The sequence below is a fragment of the Pan troglodytes genome, chromosome 10 (genome assembly GCF_028858775.2).
Source record: "Pan troglodytes isolate AG18354 chromosome 10, NHGRI_mPanTro3-v2.0_pri, whole genome shotgun sequence".
Lineage (NCBI taxonomy): Eukaryota > Metazoa > Chordata > Mammalia > Primates > Hominidae > Pan > Pan troglodytes.
This window is the reverse complement of record NC_072408.2, coordinates 45,010,628-45,030,791: the sequence shown is the minus strand read 5'-3', so window position 1 is coordinate 45,030,791 and position 20,164 is coordinate 45,010,628. Positions and strand designations below refer to the sequence as shown.

Below are 20,164 nucleotides of genomic sequence, written 5' to 3'. Positions count from 1 at the left end.
ATCTGATGGTTTTATAAGAGATTCCTCCCTTTTCACTCAACACTTCTCCTTCCTGCCACCTTATGAAGAAGGTGCTTTGCTTCCCCTTCCCCTTCCACCATAATTGTAAGTTTCCTGAGGCTTCCCCAGCCATGCTGAACTGTGAGTCAATTAAATCTCTTTTATAAATTACCTAGTCTCCAGCAGTTCTTTATAACACTGTTTTAGTCCATTTATGAAAATGGACTGATAAAGCACTTTATAGTCCATTTACGAAAACAGACTAATACAGAGCTAGATCCTCATGTCTCACCTTATTCAAAAATCAACCTAAGATGGATCAATGACTTAAACCTAAGACCTGAAACTGTAAAACTTCTGGAAGATAACATTGGAAAAACTCTTGTAGACATTGGCTTAGGCAAAGAGTTCATGACCAGGAATCCAAAAGCAAATACAACAAAAACAAAGATAAATAGATGGGACCTGATTAAACTAAAAAGCTTCTGCACAGCAAAAGAAATAATCAGCAGAGTAAATAGACAACCTACAGAGTGGGAGAAAATATCTGCAAACTACGCATCTGACAAAGGACTAATATCCAGAATCTACAATAAAATCAAATAAATCAGCAAGAAAAAAAGCAAATAATTCCATCAAAAATTGGGCAAAGGATATGAATAGACAATTCTCAAAAGAATATACAAATGGTCAACAAACATATGAAAAAATGCTAAACATCACAAATTATCAGGGAAATGCAAATTAAAACCACAATAAATACCACCTTACTGCTGCAAGAATGGTCTTAATAAAACAATAAAAAATAATAGATGTTGGCATGGGTGTGGTGAAAAGGGAACACCTTTACACTGGTGGTGGGAATGTAAACTAATATGACCACTATGGAAAACAGTACGGAGATTCTTTAAAGAACTAAGAATAGAACCACTATTTGGTCTAGCAATCCCAGAGGTATCTACCCAGGGGAAAATAAGTCATTATAAGAAAAACAACAACAACAACAACAACAACAACAAAAAAAACACTTGCACATGCATGTTTACAGCAGCACAATTTGCAATTGCAAAAATATGGAACCAGCCTAAATATCCATCAACCAAGTGAATAAAGAAAATGTGGTACATATATATATATATATATACACACACACACACACACATACACACACACACACACACACGCACACCATGGAATACTACTCAGCCATAAAAAGGAACAAAATAATGGCATTTGCTGCAACCTGGATGAAACTGGAGACTATTATTCTAAGTGAAGTAACTCAGAAATGGAAGACCAAACATCATGATGTTCTCACTTACAAGCAGAAGCTAAGCTATGAGGACAGAAGGCATAAGAATGATAAAATGGAGTTTGGGACTCTGGGGGAAGGGTGGGAGGGGTGAGGAATAAAAAGACTACACATTGGGTACAGTGTACGCTGCTCAGGTGATGGCTGCACCAAAATCTCAGAAATCACCACTAAAGAACTTTTCCATGCAACCAAACACCACCTGTTTCCCCCAAACTGTTGAAATAAAAATAAATTTAAAATTTAAAAGAATTTCTTAAGAAGATACCACATTCTTTATGGTAGCTTCATCAGAAGCTACCATAAAGGATGTGAAAGGTAAGCTACAGAGTAGAATTTTTTTTTTTTTTTTTTTTTGAAGACAATGCCTCGCTCTGTCACCCAGGCTGGAGTGCAGTGGTGTGAATATGGCTCACTGCAGCCTCAATCTCCTGGGCTCAAGTGATCCTCCTGCCTCAGCCTCCCATGATGCTGGGACCACAGGTGTATGTCACCATGTCTGGCTAATTTTCTTTTCGTTCTTTCTTTTTGTAGAGATGGGGTCTCGTTTTGTTGCCCAGGCTGATCTTGAACTCCTGACCTCAAGTGATCCTCCCACCTCAGCCTCTCAAATTGCTGGGATTACAGGTGTCAGCCACTGGGCCCGGCCAGGAAATATTTATAACAAAAATTGACAAAGGATTTGTAGGAAAACAGCTGTTGAATGGCAAGAGTGATGTCATCTTGAAGCAAAACCACCATAATGACTGATATTTAACTCCTGCATGCCAAGGTATTCTGCAGCAATGTCTTTAAACAATGCCCTTAGTAGAGATAACTCCTCATAAAGATGTATATCTAACCTACCCAGTTGTCACAAGTTCCATAAGAAAGTCAGATGTGACCAGCTGCACATCTTAACCCTAAAAGCTTGCTATCTATACTTTCTGGAGGTTGGGTGCCCTCTCTCAGCTACCAGAGATATTACTTCTAAGTCCCTATTAAATATTTCTGAGAAACTGGATTTGTCAGCCTCTTTCCTTGTCCTATTTGCTCCCTCAAGCCTTTGGGGGTAGGTTTGCATAGACCTGCTCACCATGGAACAGGAACAGGAGTATTATCCGGACCTATAAAAATCTCTTATGATTCAATATGTGAATCTCATGATGGCAAGGACTTTTGTTTTGTGTTCTGTTATAGACTAAGCTCTTACAACAGGGTCTGGCATGGAGAAGGCAGTCAATGAAATCAACATGCAAAGACAAAGATGAGCAAATAAATGACATAAATTGGTACTCAACATGAAATAGTCAATGAATGTTCCCTAAAATATGAAAAGATATTCAAATACTCAAACTCATTCAAAATCAGAAAAACGCAAACTAAAACCACAATTCCCAACTCCTGCCCACAAGATAGGTAAAAAATTAAAAAGCATTTGTTACAACCTGGCAGAACCTATAGAAAAAGCGAAAGAAAAGAAAAACAATGCCTAAAGGCCAGGCGTGGTGGCTCATATCTGTAATCCCAGCACTTTGGGAGGCCGAGGCAGGTGGATCATTTGAGGTCAGGAGTTCAAGACCAGCCTGGCCAACATGGTGAAACCCCATCTCTACTAAAAACACAAAAATTAGCCAGGTATGGTGGTGGGCACCTGTGATCCCACCTACTCGGGAGGCTGAGGCAGGAGAATCACTTGAACCTGGGAGATGAAGGCTGCAGTGAGCCGAGATTGCACCACTGCACTCCAGCCTGGGTGACAGAGTGAGACTCCGTCACACACACACAAAGAAAAAGCATTGGTGAAGACATGAGCAATGGGAACATTTATATGTTGCTAGTTGAAGAGTATGTATATGTGTATATATATGTGTGTATACGTATATATGGGTGTGTGTATATATCTGTATATATATAATAATTATTATTTTTAGGGACAGGGTCTCACTCTATCACCTAGGCTGGAGTACAGTGGCATGATCATGGTTCACTGCAGCCTTGAGCTCCTCCTAGGCTCAAGTGATCCTCCCACCTCAGTTTCCCAAGCGGCTGTGATTACAGGCATGTTTCACCATGCCCAGCTAATTTTTAAAATTTTTTGTAGAGATGAGGTCTTGCTATGTTGCCCAGGCTGGTCTTGAACTCCTGGCTTCATGCAATCCTCCCACCTCAGCCTCCCAAAGTGCTGGGATTACAGGTGTGAGCCACCATGCCTGGCTTGAAGAGAATATTGGTGAAACATTCTGGAAAACAATTTGGCATTATTTGGAGAAGATGATGGTATTCTTTATGACTCAGTAATCCTACCACTAGTATGTAGTCCAGAGAGACTCATCTCATATGCATAGTAGTATTAGTTGTAATAGAAAAAACCTGGAAATAATGCAAATGTCCATCACTAATAGATTCCAAAGTAGATAAATACATTGTGGCATATGCATATGATGAATTGCAGTTAGATAACCACAGAAATGAATGTAAAGAACCTAATGCTGAGTAAAAAAACAAAAACTAGCTGCAAAAGAAAATTTATCATATGATTCCATTTATATAAAGCTCATGTAATGATTAATCTTATGTGTCAACCTAATGGGGCTAAGGGATATCCAGATGGCTGGTAATCACAACTTCTGGGAGTATCTGTGAGGGTGTTTCCGTAAGAGATGTGCATTGGAATCAGGAGAATGAGCAAAGAAGATTGTTCTCGCCACTGTAGGTGGGCATCATCTAATCTGTTGATGTCCCCAGCAGAACAAAAAGGTGAAAGAAGGACAAGTTATTTCTCTTCTTGAGCTGGGACATCTTCTCTTGTCCTCAGACATCAACACTCCTGGGTCTCAGGCCTTCAGACAGATTGAATCACACTGCCAGCAACACTCCTGGGTCTCAGGCCTTCAGACAGACTGAATCACACTGCCAGCTTTTCGTGTTTCTCCAGCTTGCAGATGGCAGACCGTGGGATTTCTCAGCCTCCGTAATTATGTGAGCCAATCCCTAAAATCTCTCTTTCTCTTTTTTTTTCCTCACTCTCCTGTTGGTTCTGTTTCTCTGGAGAACCCTGACTAATAAAGTTCAAAAACATGCAAAACTAAAAAATATATTGTTTAAAGCAGTGCTGTATAATAGAACACTTCACAACGGTGGAAATATTCTACAACTATGCTGCCCAGTATGGTAACAAGTGACATGTGGCTACTGAGCACTTAAAATATGGCTAATGTGACTGAGGAACTGAATTTTTATTTAATTTAAATTTGAACTTAAATTGTCACATGTGGTGAGGGGCTACCATACTGTACGGCAAGGTTTATAACAAGAATAAATGAAATAAATACAAAATCCAGAATATTGGTTACTTCTGAGAGAAAAATAAAGACAGAATGAGGGAGAGATACACAGGGGATTTCAAAAGCAAAAATAATCTTCTTTTTCTTAAATGAGTATTCTTCTACTGTTATTCTTTAAACTGAGCATATATTTTATAAATATCCTTTTATATGTATTAAATATTCAATAAAACAAATGTAGTGAATGGGGTGGTGTATACATGGATGTTTGTACTGTTATTAAATTCTGTGTAATCAAATAGTTTTATTTTAATAATTGCTAGTACTCAGACATGCCCCAGGTGGGAGGATAAAGCATCCCCAAAGCCCAGGCCCCAGGCCCTGGTACTAATGCTCTCGTCCTCCATAACCATGGATCTTAAGCTTTCACTTGGAAAGGAGAGGTAGGATGTTTTGTTTTGAGGCTCACTTAATTTTCTCTAGAAAATTTTAATGGGGTCAAGGCGCAGTGACTCATGCCTGTAATCCCCACATTTTGGGAGGCTGAGGTGGGCTGATCGCTTGACTCAGGAGTTCAAGACCAGCCTGGGCAACATAGTGAAACCCTGTCTCTACAAAAAAATACAAAAAAAAAAAAAAAAAGTTAGCCAGGTAAGGTGGCACATGCCTGTAGTCCCAGATACTTGGGAGGCTGAGGCAAGAGAATCACTTGAGCCTGGGAGGCAGATGTTACAGTGAGCTGAGATCATGCCACTGCACTACTGCAGCCTCAGTGACAGAGTGAGACTCAAAACAAAGAAACAAAAAATGTAATGGGATGAAGTTGGTTAAGCTAAGAGAGCTTCTGTGGACAAGGTCTCTTTTTCTGAGAGGAGAACTAAAGTCCTGCTTCTATTCTTAAAAATTAACAAAAACCAACAAAATGTTTAAAAAACAAAGACGGGAATAAAAGGTGAAGAAGTAGGCTGGGTGCGGTGGCTCACACCTGTAATCCCAACACTTTGGGAGGCTGAGGTGGATGGATTGCTTCAGGCCAGGAGTTTGAAACCAGCCTGGGCAATGTAGACCTTGTCTCTACTAAAAGAAAAAAAGTTGAGGAAGTGGAAAGTAGAAACTGTAACTGTAAACAACTTCTTGGGTGAAATTTTGCTATAGAGGAAAGTAGGGGATATAAAGTCAATTGAAGATTTTTCAAAGGTGGGAGAAACCAGATGTATTATCTGTTGCTGCATAACAAATTATCCCAAAATGCAGTAGCTTAGAACAACAAAAATTTATCTCGTATTTTCTGTGGGTCAGAACTTTTAAGTGTAGTTTGGCTGGGTGTCTCTGACTTAAGGTCTCTCATGAGGTTGCAGTTAGGGTGTCAGCCAGCACTGTGGTCTCATCTGAAGGTGTGATTGGGGAAGATCTGCCTCTAAGCAGATCATGCGGTGTTGCATGATTCAGCTCTTCATGGCTGTTCAACTGAGGACTTCAGTTCCTCAATGGCTGTTGCTGGCAGCCTCTCTACAGGGCCACAGGGCAGCTTACAACATGGCAGCAGCTTTACCTTAGAGCAACAGGACTGCAGAGAGTGCTCAGGACAGAAGTCACAATCTTTTTATAACCTAATCTTGAAAGTGGTAGCCCATCACCTCTACTTTCTATTTACTAGAAGTGAGTCACGAAATCCAGCCAACACTAAAGGAGAGGGAACTGACTAAGGATGTGAATACCAGGAGACAGGGTTCATTGGCGGGCATTTTGTAGGCTACCTACCACACCAGAGGATATTTGTCTGCAGATAGGAGTGATCCCACCAAAGAGAGGAAATGACAATGCAGGAGAGGAGAAAAGGCAGAGGAAATCCAGGAAGAAGACCTCTGCAGTTATTGATCCACTGCCTTTTTCATTTTATTTGGAGAGATGGGGTCTTGCTTTGTTGCCCAGGCTGGAGTGCTGTGGCTATTCACAGGCACGATCTCACTACCAATCAATACAGGAATTTTGATCAACTCCATTTCCAGTCTGGGCCAGTTACCCCTCCTTAGGCAACCTGGTGGTTCCCCACTACCCGAAGGTCACCATATTGATGCCAAACTTAGTTGACCAGTTGACATAGCATACTACAGTCCAGAACTCCTGGGCTCAAGCAATCCTCCTGCCTCTGCCTCCTGAGTAGTAAAACTAAAAAATATATTGTTTAAAGCAGTGCTGTATAATAGAACTACAGGCATGTGCCACTGTGCCCAGCCCACTGCCTGTGTCACTGCTATTTGATGACTTGGCTGCATATACTTGCTTTATAAGTATGTTAAATCTCTACTATCTGTCATAGCAAGGCCCGTCATCCTTATCATGTTGGCTATGGGTTTAAAAAAAGAAAAAAAAGTCATCTTGCCCTGTTTACAAAGGCATACACAATCTGACCACATCTCACACACACAGAAATACACACACCCCAACTGTGTTTTTCTCCTCCTAATATCACCTTCCACTAAAATATCTGGGGAATAAGGACTTTGTTTCTTGTCAGCCCTCAGAGATCAGCTCACGCTGCAATTTGTTTCTCCAATATCACCTCCTTCACCCCGATTTCGGCACAGCTCTGAGACTCTGCTCCCTTCCCCACATGTTACCATGTGTAAGCCCCAAACTCATATACTCCTTTTATCTAATGCTGCCAACTGCACCAGCCTCGGAAGGATGGTATGAGCAAGGCAACTGTCCTTTTATTGACCTCTACTTTAACTCTCCACCACCTCACCAACTTCCCACAGCCCACACGGTCTTCTTATTACTGAAGGTGTTGGGTTAACAAAGGCAAAGTTCAGTATAGGTCAAGATAGGAATGACAGAACAATTTAAAACTGAACATTAGGTATCACTCTTAAAAACTCTGGGTTATGTTAAAGAAAAATTATTCAGTGATACTCATTAAAGCACAGCAAGGCAGACTTTATTCAGGACCATCCAGATAGGGATAGGGACCATGGCAATGGGATTTTGTAATGGGTAGAGGGACTGGGCTAAAATCCAAACAGAGCAGAGCCAAGAGAGAATTTACAGCCACGGAGCAGGAGAGAAGTGTCAGTGGATGGAAAATTACTAAGAGGTAGCATCAGGAGTAATGGCATTCCGGCTAACCGACCTAACAGGATTCTTGCTGGACAGGCCAGGGTGATCAGACATCACCTGGGGGATAGTGGTGGATGAGGAAGCCGATCAGACCTTGAGGGTGAGGGGTTCTTTCTAAACTGACCTACCTACTCCTCGCCCGCCTCCCACACCTCCGGGCCTCACTCGCGCCTCCCCGCCAGGCCGTGCGCCCCGCGTGCCCAGGGCGGGTGGGAAGTACCTGCCGCCATCTTGCTCACCAGCCTCCAAAATGCGGCTGGGGCTCCTGAGCGTGGCGCTGTTGTTTGTGGGGAGCTCTCACTCATACTCAGACCACTACTCGCCCTCTGGAAGGCACAGGCTCGGCCCCTCGCCGGAACCGGCGGCTAGTTCCCAGCAGGCTGAGGCCGTCCGCAAGAGGCTCGGGCGGCGGAGGGAGGGAGGGGCGCATGCAAAGGGCAGTACCTGTTCGTGCCTGTCTCTGGGGAGCCTCTGTTACCTTTTCCCCACCGCTATAGTCTTTGAATTCCGGTTTCTCCTTTTCTGTTGTCCCAATGGCCTTTAACCAAAATTTTACATACCTAAGCAGTTTCTAGACTGGCTGTAATAACGTAGTTGTAATAGTGAAATGACACATTTGTATTGTGAATCTATATTTTCTCCTCAAAACATTCTGGGTTTTATCATCCCCATTTTATAGATTAATAAGTCAGGGGATAAAGAGTTGAAAGAGAGGGCTATTAGGTGACCATTTCATACTATAGTTGAGAAAAATTAGCCCAACAAGTGAAATGGTGAGCATTAGAATTTGCGGCTCTCGACTCACCGTTCCCAGGCTCTTTAACTGCTGTTTCACACAGGGAAGAATGTGATACGTGGCCAAAAATTTTTATTTTTATATTTTTGGGGAATAGGGTTTTAAAATTAATGAATTGTGCTGACTTCATGTCTATTTGTAAGTAATCGATTATGGCATATTTGTCTTAACTCTCCAAGTTTCTTTCAAAATATGGGCATGTCTCCGGTATGTTAGCTTGCTTTGTGTTTTTAACATAGGAATTTAAAGGATTGCATTAATATGTTCAGCTTAGGAAGTAACACATAATATAGATGCTCAGTCCAAATAATATATCATTTTTATTTTTAGATTGTGGAACAGCACCGCTTAAGGATGTGTTGCAAGGGTCTCGGATTATAGGGGGCACCGAAGCACAAGCTGGCGCATGGCCGTGGGTGGTGAGCCTGCAGATTAAATATGGCCGTGTTCTTGTTCATGTATGTGGGGGAGCCCTAGTGAGAGAAAGGTGGGTCCTCACAGCTGCCCACTGCACTAAAGACGCTAGGTACGTATTCAGAACACAACTATTTTTATTCTCTTAGGGGATATTTTGAAGTGATAGAGGACCATTTAACTTCAGCCATTTTCAGCTAAGCTATGTTTGCAAATAGCCATAATGCCTTATACATAGTACAGTGTATTTGTTGAAAGGAATCCTTTATTTATTATTATTATTATTATACTTTAAGTTCTGGGGTACATGTGCAGAACGTGCAGGTTTGTTACATAGGTATACATGTGCCATGGTGGTTTGCTGCACCCATCAACCCATCATCTATCTACATTAGGTATTTCTCTTAATGCTATCCCTCCCCTAGCCCCCTACCCAGGAATCCTTTATTTTTTACTTTTTTTTTTTTTTTTTGAAATGGAGTGTCACTCTGTTACCCAGGCTGGAGTGCGGTGGTGCAATCTTGGCTCACTGCAACCTCTGCCTCCTGGGTTCATGCGATTCTTCTGCCTCAGTCCCCGGAGTAGCTGGAATTACAGATGCCTGCCATCATGTCCAGCTAATTTTTGTATTTTTAGTAGAGATGGGGGTTTCACCATGTTGGCCAGGCTGGTCTTGAACTCTTAACGTCACGTGATCTGCCCGCCTCAGCCTCCCAAAGTTCTGGGATTACAGGTGTAAGCCACCATGCCCGATCATGGATCTTTTAAATTAGAGGCTGGTAAACTTCCTATAAAGGTAGTAAATATTTTACACTTTGAAGGTCATATGGTCTCTCTCACAATTGCATGAAAACCAGCACTGACGATAAGTAATTGAATGAGTGTGGCTATAATCCAATAAAACTTTATGAACACTGAAATCTGAATTTCATATGTTCAACCTGTCATGAAATATTGTGGTTGATTCAGCCATTTAAAAATGTAGAGTAGGGCATGTTGGCTCACATGTTATCCCAATGCTTTGGGAAGCCAAGACGGGAGGATCACTTGAGGCCAGGAGTTTGAGACCAGCCTGGGAAATATAGCGAGACCCTGTCTCTATATTTTAAAAAATTGTTAATGTAAAAAACATGCTTTATGGGCTGTATGAAAACAAGAGGCATGCCAGATTTGGCCTTCACTATTAGACTCTTTGAAAAAGAGACTCTCTTTGCTTCATCTCCATTGACCCATAAAATCCAACTGCAGTCTGATTTTTGTGGCCAAATGCTGTTAAAGATCCACCTCCATGCCAAATCCAATGACTTCATCTCAGTTCCCATCCTTTTTGACCTCTACAGCCTTTGGCAATGTTGACCACATCCTCTTCTTGAAATTATCTCTTTTCTTGATTTCTAAGACACCACTCTCTACTTTTTTCTCCTGCTTCTTTGATGAGTCTTTGTCATCCTTTACATTGCAGTGTTTTCTAGAGTTTGCCCTCTGCCCTCTGTCATTCTGTACTCTTTCCTAGAGATGTCTAATCTACCTCTGTTTCAGCAATCACCATGTGCTGTCAACTCCTAGGTCTCTCCTGATGAGTCATATTTCCAGCTCCCTACCGTGCATATATATTGGAGTCACATTTTAAATAAGTCCAAAATGGAATTTACTTTCCTCTGATACTATTTCTTCTCTATTTTCTCAGTTGATAGCATCATCAACAGCTCCATTACCCAGAGAGTTATCTAATTTCTCCCACTTCACCTATCCAAGTAGTCTCCAAGGCCTGTGAAGGCTCTGTGTGCAGTATCTTACATTTGCTTCTTCTGTCCCTCCACCCTCCCTACTGATTAAAAGTACATCCAGAATATCAGTCTCCATATTCCTAGCTTATGACTTATCATACTTATATTTACACTACTACTTTGATAATAACTATCCTAATTAATATGAAATGGTAGCGCATTGTGGCTTTTATTTCCATTTCCCAAATTACTAGTGATGTTAGGCATCTTTCTATGTGCTTATTGGCCATTTGTATATCTTCTTTGGAGGAATGTCTATTCAAGTCCTTTGTCCATTTTTGAACTGGGCTCTTTGCTTTTTTGTTGTTGAGTTGTAGGAGTTCTTTATGTATTCTGGATACTAATCTGTTGTCAGACACATTATTTGCAAATATTTTCTCCCATTCTGTGGGTCATCTTTTCACTCTCTTGATAGTGTCCTTTGATACACAAAAGCTTTTAATTTTGATGAAGTCAAATTTATCTATTTCTTTTCTTTTGTTGCCTGTGTTTCTGGTGTAATATGTAAGAAATCATTATATCAAATCCAGTATCACGAAGCTTTTCCCCTATGTTTTCTTCTAAGAGTTTTATAGCTTTAGCTCTTAGATTTAGGTCTTTGATTCATTTTGAGTCCATTTTTGCATAAGGTATCAGGTAAGGGTACAATTTCATTGTTTTACGTGCAGCTATCAAGTTTCCCCAGCACCATCTATCGAAAAATTTGTCCTTTCCCCATTAGATGGTATTGGCATCTTCATTGAAAATCAATTGATCATATAGAGAGGGTGTATTTCTGGGCTCTCAATTCTTCTCCACTGATGTATATATCTGTCCTTATGCTAGTATCACACACTCTTTGGATTAGTATGGATCTATAGTAAGTATTTTTTCTTGGTGGTGTTTTTGTTTGTTTTTTGTTTTGTTTTTTAGACAGAGCCTTGCTTTGTCGCCCAGGTTGGCATGCAGTGGCATGATCTCAGCTCACTGCAACCTCCACCTCCCAGGCTCAGGTGATCTTCCCACCTCAGCCTCCTGAATAGCTGGGACTACAGGTGTGCACCACCATGTCTGACTAATTTTTGTATTTTTTTTGTAGAGACAGAGTTTCACTATGTTGCCCAGGCTGGTCTGAAACTCCTGGGCTCAAGTGATCTTCCCGGTTTGGCCTCCCAAAGTGGTAATTGCAGGTGTGAGCAACTGCATCCGGCCTGCAGTAAGTTTTGAAATCAGGAAATGTGAGCCCTCCAACTTTGTTCTTATTTTTCTTAGCTATTTGGAGTCTCTTAATATTCCATATGAATTTTAGGATGGGTTTTTCTATTTCTGCAAAAAAAAATGTCATTGGGATTTTGATAGGGATTGCATTCAGTCTAAAAACTCTTTAAAAAGTTTACAGTCTACAGAGCAATATGGGGAAGTCCACTTTTTCCCATATTGGGGAAAAGATTGCTTTGGGTGGTTCTGTCATCCTTTTGTTTTTTTATTTTTATTTATTTTTATTTTTTATGAGAGGGAGTTTCGCTCTTGTTGCCTAGGCTGGAGTGCTACAAGAAGACATAAATGAATAAATGAAAATACATCCTATGTTCATGGATTGGAGGACAGTATTATTAAGATGACAGAACCTGCTGGGTGTGGTGGCTCACACCTGTAATCCCAGCACTTTGGGAGGCTGAGGCAGGAGGATCACCTGAGGTCAGAAGTTTGAGACCAGCCTGGCCAACATGGTGAAACCCCGTCTCTACTAAAAATACAAAATATTAGCCAGGCGTGGTGGTGGGTGCCTGTGATCCCAGCTACTCGGCAGGACAATCACTTGAACCTGGGAGGCAGAGGTTGAAGTGAGCTAGGATCATGCCACTGAACTCCAGCCTGGGCGAAAGAGCGAGACTTCATCTCAAAAAAAGAGAAAAAAAAATATATATATATACACACATATATATTCTTCAACTAGATCAGCGTGAGGGAGATGCTTAGGTCTGAGTTCTTTCACCAGTAATATGAGGTACTGGACTACTTGGCCAAGTTTAGTTATTAGTGTCCAGTTTTTTACACTAGTTACTGGAAGACAGGCTTGTCCTTTTTCATCAAGTTTATGGTGATAACTTTATGTTTTAAGTATTTTTTGCAGGTTTGGAAATTCTGTTGGAAAGTTGATTTCTATTTTGAAGGCCCCTTTATCAAATAAAAGGTTGTCAGGAAAAAAAAAAAAGCCTTGCCAAGTCAATAAATGAGATTTATCAAGTTGGATGCTTGTTATTATAAAGTATTTAATTTCACATTGGTAGATATCTTCAAGCTCCCTCATCGACTTCCTGCTGGCCACTGTGTTGGATTTGCCTTCCCCACTTCCCACCCAGAAATCAGTTTAGTCTCTAAGAACCAGTCGTGGTCTTTACTCCTTTTCAAAGCACTGGATTCTGATATGCAGCCAGATTCATCACATGAGGAATGATATTTGGGGCGGAGCTGTCTATAGCTAGGTGTCTCTGAAGGCATTGTTTTTGTCGTTGTTGTTTTTTTGTCTGCCCTTTTTCTCCCTTTCACTGAATGGCTTCCTTATAACATGAACTTACATATGATGTGTTATCATTCTACCTCATAATCTTTCAGTTTCAGCTCCTATTGCTAACTGGCCTTCTCATCAATTTTCTTGGTGAATTATCTGATTATCCCAGCCCAGCTTTTCAATCTAGGTGATACCACCATTGCTCAATTTATGAATAAACCTTTATTAGAGGCCCACCCCTTTCCCAGAGAGCTGTGGCCAGGGGATCTGGGTCATGTATTAAATGAGAGCACCTTGACAACAGAGTGGGCAGGGCACTCATCCTTGCACAGGATATGGATATGAGTATATAAGCACCAATGGATATTTCTTTTTGTTTGTTTGAGACAGGGTCTTGCTCTATCACCTAGGCTGGAGTGCAATAGAACAATCTTGGCTCACTGCAGCATCAATCTCCCAGGATAAATTGGTCCTCCCACTTCAGCCTCCCCAGTAGCTGGGACTACAGGCGTGTGCTACCATATCTAATTTTTGTGTTTTTTGTAGAGATGGGGTTTTGCTATATTGCCCAGGCTGGTCTCTAACTCCTAAGCTCAAGCTATTTTCCTACCTCGGCCTTCCAAAGGGCTGGGATTACAGGCATGAGACACTGCATCCAGCCACCAATGGATATTTTTAGAAAACGGAAAGAGGATATTGTTTTAATTATCTCTATGTAACTGGAACTGAGAAAGAATATGTTGTAGTCCAGCAGCCCACTGATATCTACTAAAACCTAGAGGCTTTTTCGTACAGCCAGTCCTAACTCACGTTAGTAGAAATGACCTGTTGGATCTATTTTTCTTTTCTCAGTTTTCTCACTTATGCACTTATTTTCTTTTTAATGTTAAGGCATAATTTACATGCAGTAAAATTCACCTTTTAAAAAATGTTCTGTTCTACAACTTTTGACAGTGTAGATAGTCATGTAATTACTACAATCAAGATTTAGAACAGTTCCATAACCTTAAATCCTCTCATGACCCTTTGTAGCCAACCCCTGCCCCTGCATCCAGCCCTTGGCAGCCATTGATCTGTTGTCTATCCCTTACAGTTTTTCCATTTCCAGGATGTGATATAAAGAGAGTCGTGCAATGTATAGCCATTTGAGCTTGGCTTGTTTACCTAGCAGAATGCATTTTAAATTCATCCATGCTGTTTTGTGTGTCAGTAGATCATTCCTTTTTTTAAAAAAAAAGACAAAAATGATTTTATTAAGATATAACTTAACATGTAGTAAAATTCATTATTCTTAATGTACAGTTCTGTGAATTGGACAAACGCATACAGTCATGTGATTACCAATAGAAGGCACAGAACAAGTTTCTTCACCTCCAAAAATTCCCCCATACCCCTTTCAGGTAAACCCCCTCCCTCCTTCATTGCCAGGCAACCACTGATCTATTTTCTGTCTTTATAGTTTTTCTTTTTCCAGAGTGTCATATAAATGGAATCATATGGTATGGAGCCTTATGAGTTTGGTTTCACTTAGCATAATGCATTTGAGATTCATCCATGTTATTATGTGTATCACTACTATTTGTTTTTATTGCTGAGCAGTATTGCATTGTACGATGATATAGTTTGAGTGTCCCCTCCAAATCTCATGTTGGAATGTAATCCCCAGTATTGGAGGTGGGGCCTGGTAGGAGGTGACTGGATTGTGGGGGCAGATCCCTCATGAATGGCTTACAACCATTCCCTTGGTGATAAGTGAGTTCTCATGAGATCTGTTTGTTTCATAATGGATAGCACAAGCTAAGTGCATTGGCTTACACCTGTAATCCCAGCACTTTGGGAGGCTGAGGCAGAAGGATCTCTTAAGGCCAGGAGTTCAAGACCAGCCTAGGCAAAATGGCGAGACCCTGTCTCTACAAAAAATTTTAAAAATTAGCCCGGTATGGTGGCTTATGCCTGTGGTCCCAGCTACTAAGGATGCTGAAGTGAGAGGATTACTTGAGCCTAGGGGGTTGACGCTGCAGTGAGCCATGTTCACACCACTGTACTTCAGCCTGGGTGACAAAGCAAAACCCTGTCTAAAAAAAATGTGTAGCACTACTGCCACCAGTGCACACATGTGGACCCTGCCATGCCTGTGCCCCACCACTGCTGGCACATGTGCAGACTCCACTGCACTTCCACCACCAGTGCACACACACATGGACCCAGCTGCACTGCTGCCCTGCTACTGCTGGCACATGCACACAAGCATGAACCCTGCTGCCACTGCCCGGACAAAGTGCTTTTGCCAGCATCCCTCATTGCAGCCTTGTTGCCGGTGGACCAGGAACACCTCAGGTCTTCCAGTGCAGCAGATGCCCGACCATGAGAGGCCAGAGTACAAAGCCATGAGCCTGTCCCAGTCCCCCAGGATTAGAGCTTACAGCCAAGGAATGCTGAGCTGAGTCTTGTCCCCCTAAAATCACTTAGAAATGATGCCAGTTGACTAAACCCAACTTACAACACAGTCAAACCCTCAAGGGCATCAAAGAATATAAAAGCAAAAAGCCCCATCCAAAGGACAGCAACTTCAAAGATTAAAGGAATAACAGTCCACACAGATGAGAAAGAACCAGCACAAGAACCCTGGCAACCCAAAAAGCCAGAGTTTCTTCTTATCTCCAAATGACCACAATAGCTCCCAAGCGATGGTTCTTAACCAGACTGAAATGGCTGGAATGAGAGACACAGAATTCAGAATCTGGATGGCAATGAAGATAAACAAGATTCCAGAGAAACCTGAAACCTAATCCAAGGAATCTAAGAAATCCAGTAAAATAATACAAGAGCTGAAAGATGAAACAGCCATTTTAAGAAAGAACCAAATTGATCTATAGAGTTAAAAAAAGAACTCACAAGAATTTAATAATACAATTAGAAGTATTAACAGCAGAAAAGGCCAAGCTGAGAAAAGAATCTCAGAGCTCGAAGACTAGTTCTTCAAATCAACTCAGACAGAAATAAAGAAAAAAGAATAAACAAAACTTCCAAGATAGGGGATTATGTAAAGAGACCAAACCTACAACTCATTGACATCCCTGAAAGAGGGACAGAGAGCAAGAAACTTGGAAAACCTATTTGAGGATATTGTCCATAAAAATTTCTGCAACCTTGCTGGAGAGGTTGACATTCAAATTCAGGAAATTCAGAGAAGCCCTGTGAGATATTATACAAGAATACCATCCCCAAGACATATAGTCATCAGATTCTCCAAGGTTAATGTAAAAGAAAAAATATTAAAGGCAACTAGAGAGAAAGGGCAGGTCGCTTACAACGGGAATCCCCATCAGGCTAACAGCAGACCTTTCAGCAGAAACTCTACAAGCCAGAAAAGATCGGGGCAGTCTATATTTAGCATCCTTAAAGAAAATTAATTCCAACCAAGAATTTCATATCCAGCCAAACTAAGCTTTGTAAGTGAAGGAGAAATAATATCCTTTTCAGACAAGCAAATGCTAAGGGAATTAATTACCACCAGACCTGCCTTACAAGAGATCCTTAAGTGAGTACTAAAGATGGAAATGAAAGACCATTACCAGCCACCACAAAAACACACTTAAATACATAGACCTTTGACACTATAAAGCAACTACACAATCAAGTTTACATAAACAAGCTAACAACACAATGACAATATCAAATCTGCATATATCAGTATTAACTTTTAATGTAAAAAGGTTAAACACCCCATTTAAAAGGCACAGAGTGGCAAGTTGGATAAAAAACAAGACCCACCTGTACATTGTCTTTAAGAGAGACACATCTCACATGCAATGACATCCATATGCTCAAAGTAGAGGGATGGAGCAAAATCTATCAAGTAAATGGAAAACAAAAAAGAGCAGGGGTTGCTATTCTTATTTTAGACAAAATAGACTTTATTTATTTTTTTGAGATGGAGTCTTACTCTATCACCCAGGCTGGAGTGCAGTGGCACAATCTTGACTCACTGCAACCTCTGCCGCCCAGGTTCAAGCAATTCTCCTACATCAGCCTCCCCAGTAGCTGGGATTATAGGCGCCTGCCACCACACCCAGCTAATTTTTGTATTTTTAGTAGAGACGGGGTTTCACCATCTTGATCAGGTTCGTCTTGAACTCCTGACTTCGTGAACCACCTTGGCCTTCCAAAGTGCCAGAATTACAGGCATGAGCCACCACACCCAGTCCGACAAAATAGACTTTAAACCAAAATGACCAAAAAGGACAAAAAAGAGCATTACATAATGATAAAGGGTTCAATTCAACAAGAAGACTTACCTATCCTAACACTGGAGGACCTAGATTCATAAAACAAGTTATTGGAGACCTATGAAGAGACTTAGATAACCACACAATAATAGTGGGAGACTTTAACACCCCACTGACAGTATTAGACAGATCACTGAGGTAGAACACTTACAAAGATATTTGAGATCTAAACTTGACGCTTGACAAAATGGACCTAATAGCTATCTACAGACACTCCACCCAAAAACAACAGAATATACATTTTTGTGATCTACACATAACACATACTCTAAAATAGACCACACATTCAGCCATAAGACAATTCTTAACAAATTTTTAAAACCCAAAATCATACCATCCACACTCTTGGATCACAACATGATAAAAATAGAAATCAATGCCACCATCTCTCAAAACCATATAATTACATGGAAATTAAACAATCTTCTCTTGAATGATTTTCAGGTAAATGCTGAAATTAAGGTAGAAATCAAGAAATTCTGAAGGACTGTGTGGTAGATAGAGCTCCCTCTCCCCTCCCCCCTCTCCCCTCCCCCCTCCCCCTCCCCCCTCTCCCCCCCCCTCCCCCCTCTCCCCTCTCCCCTCCCCCCTCCCCCCTCTCCCCTCTCCCCTCTCCCCTCTTTCCACGGTCTCCCTCTGATGCCGAGCCGAAGCTGGACGGTACTGCTGCCATCTCAGCTCACTGCAACCTCCCTGCCCGATTCTCCTGCCTCAGCCTGCCGAGTGCCTGCGATTGCAGGCGTGCGCCGCCACGCCTGACTGGTTTTCATATTTTTTTGGTGGAGACGGGGTTTCGATGTGTCGGCTGGGCTGGTCTCCAGCTCCTAACCGCGAGTGATCCGCCAGCCTCGGCCTCCCGAGGTGCCGGGATTGCAGACGGAGTCTCGTTAACTCAGTGCTCAATGGCGCCCAGGCTGGAGTGCAGTGGCGTGATCTCGGCTCGCTACAACCACCTCCCAGCCGCCTGCCTTGGCCTCCCTAAGTGCCGAGATTGCAGCCTCTGCCTGGCAGCCACCCCGTCTGGGAAGTGAGGAGCGTCTCCGCCTGACTGCCCATCGTCTGGGATGTGAGGAGCCCCTCTGCCTGGCTGCCCAGTCTGGAAAGTGAGGAGCGTCTCTGCCCGGCCGCCATCCCATCTAGGAAGTGAGGAGCGCCTCTTCCCGGCCGCCATCACATCTGGGAAGTGAGGAGCGTCTCTGCCCGGCCGCCCATCGTCTGAGATGTGGGGAGCACCTCTGCCCTGCCGCCCCGTCCGGGATGTGAGGAGTGTCTCTGCCCGGCCGCCCTGTCTGAGAAGTGAGGAGACCCTCTGCCTGGCAACCGCCCCGTCTGAGAAGTGAGGAGCCCCTCCGCCCGGCAGCCACCCCGTCTGAGAAGTGAGGAGCGTCCTCCCTCCTCGTCTGGGAGGGAGGTGGGGGGGTCAGCCCCCCGCCCGGCCAGCCGCCCCGTCCGGGAGGTGAGGGGCACCTCTGCCCGGCCGCCCCTACCGGGAAGTGAGGAGCCCCTCTGCCCGGCCAGCCGCCTCATCCGGGAGGGAGGTGGGGGGGGTCAGCCCCCCGCCCGGCCAGCCGCCCCGTCCGGGAGGTGAGGGGCACCTCTGCCCGGCCGCCCCTACCGGGAAGTGAGGAGCCCCTCTGCCCGGCCAGCCGCCCCGTCCGGGAGGGAGGTGGGGGGGTCAGCCCCCCTCCCGGCCAGCCGCCCCGTCCGGGAGGGAGGTGGGGGGATCAGCCCCCCGCCTGGCCAGCCGCCCCATCCGGGAGGGAGGTGGGGGGATCAGCCCCCTGCCCGGCCAGCCGCCCTGTCCAGGAGGTGGGGGGGGCGCCTCTGCCCGGCCGCCCCTACTGGGAAGTGAGGAGCCCCTCTGCCCGGCCAGCCGCTCTGTCTGGGAGGGAGGTGGGGGGGTCAGCCCCCGGCCCGGCCAGCCGCCCCGTCCGGGAGGGAGGTGGGGGGGTTAGCCCCCCGCCTGGCCAGCCGCCCCATCCGGGAGGTGAGGGGCGCCTCTGCCCGGCCGCCCCTTCTGGGAAGTGAGGAGCCCCTCTGCCCGGCCAGCCGCCCCGTCCGGGAGGGAGGTGGGGGGTCAGCCCCCCGCCCGGCCAGCCGCCCCGTCCGGGAGGGAGGTGGGGGGGTCAGCCCCCCGCCCGGCCAGCCGCCCCGTCCGGGAGGGAGGTGGGGGGGTCAGCCCCCCGCCCGGCCAGCCGCCCCGTCCGGGAGGGAGGTGGGGGGTCAGCCCCCCGCCCGGCCAGCCGCCCCGTCCGGGAGGGAGGTGGGGGGGTCAGCCCCCCGCCCGGCCAGCCGCCCCGTCCGGGAGGGAGGTGGGGGGATCAGCCCCCCGCCCGGCCAGCCGCCCTGTCCGGGAGGTGAGGGGCGCCTCTGCCCGGCCGCCCCTACCGGGAAGTGAGGAGCCCCTCTGCCCGGCCAGCCGCCCCCTCCGGGAGGGAGGTGGGGGGGTCAGCCCCCCGCCGGGCCAGCCGCCCCGTCGGGGAAGTGAGGGGCGCCTCTGCCCGGCCGCCCCTACTGGGAAGTGAGGAGCCCCTCTGCCCGGCCAGCCGCCCTGTCTGGGAGGGAGGTGGGGGGTCAGCCCCCCGCCCGGCCAGCCGCCCCGTCCGGGAGGGAGGTGGGGGGGGTCAGCCCCCCGCCCGGCCAGCCGCCCCATCCGGGAGGTGAGGGGCGCTTCTGCCCGGCCGCCCCT

General features: G+C 44.7%; 1 protein-coding gene across 1 annotated transcript in view; it reads left to right on the top strand.

Annotated features, from left to right (window-relative positions):
* Positions 1 to 7,631: 7,631 nt before the first annotated feature.
* The window catches only part of TMPRSS12 (transmembrane serine protease 12), a 45,580-nt gene continuing 33,047 nt past the window's right edge, over positions 7,632 to 20,164 (top strand). The window contains exons 1-2 of the mRNA XM_522598.7: positions 7,632 to 8,135; positions 8,825 to 9,020. Of these exons, the coding sequence (XP_522598.3) occupies positions 7,949 to 8,135; positions 8,825 to 9,020 (383 nt within the window). The 5' untranslated portion in view covers positions 7,632 to 7,948. The remainder of the gene's footprint in view (positions 8,136 to 8,824; positions 9,021 to 20,164) is intronic.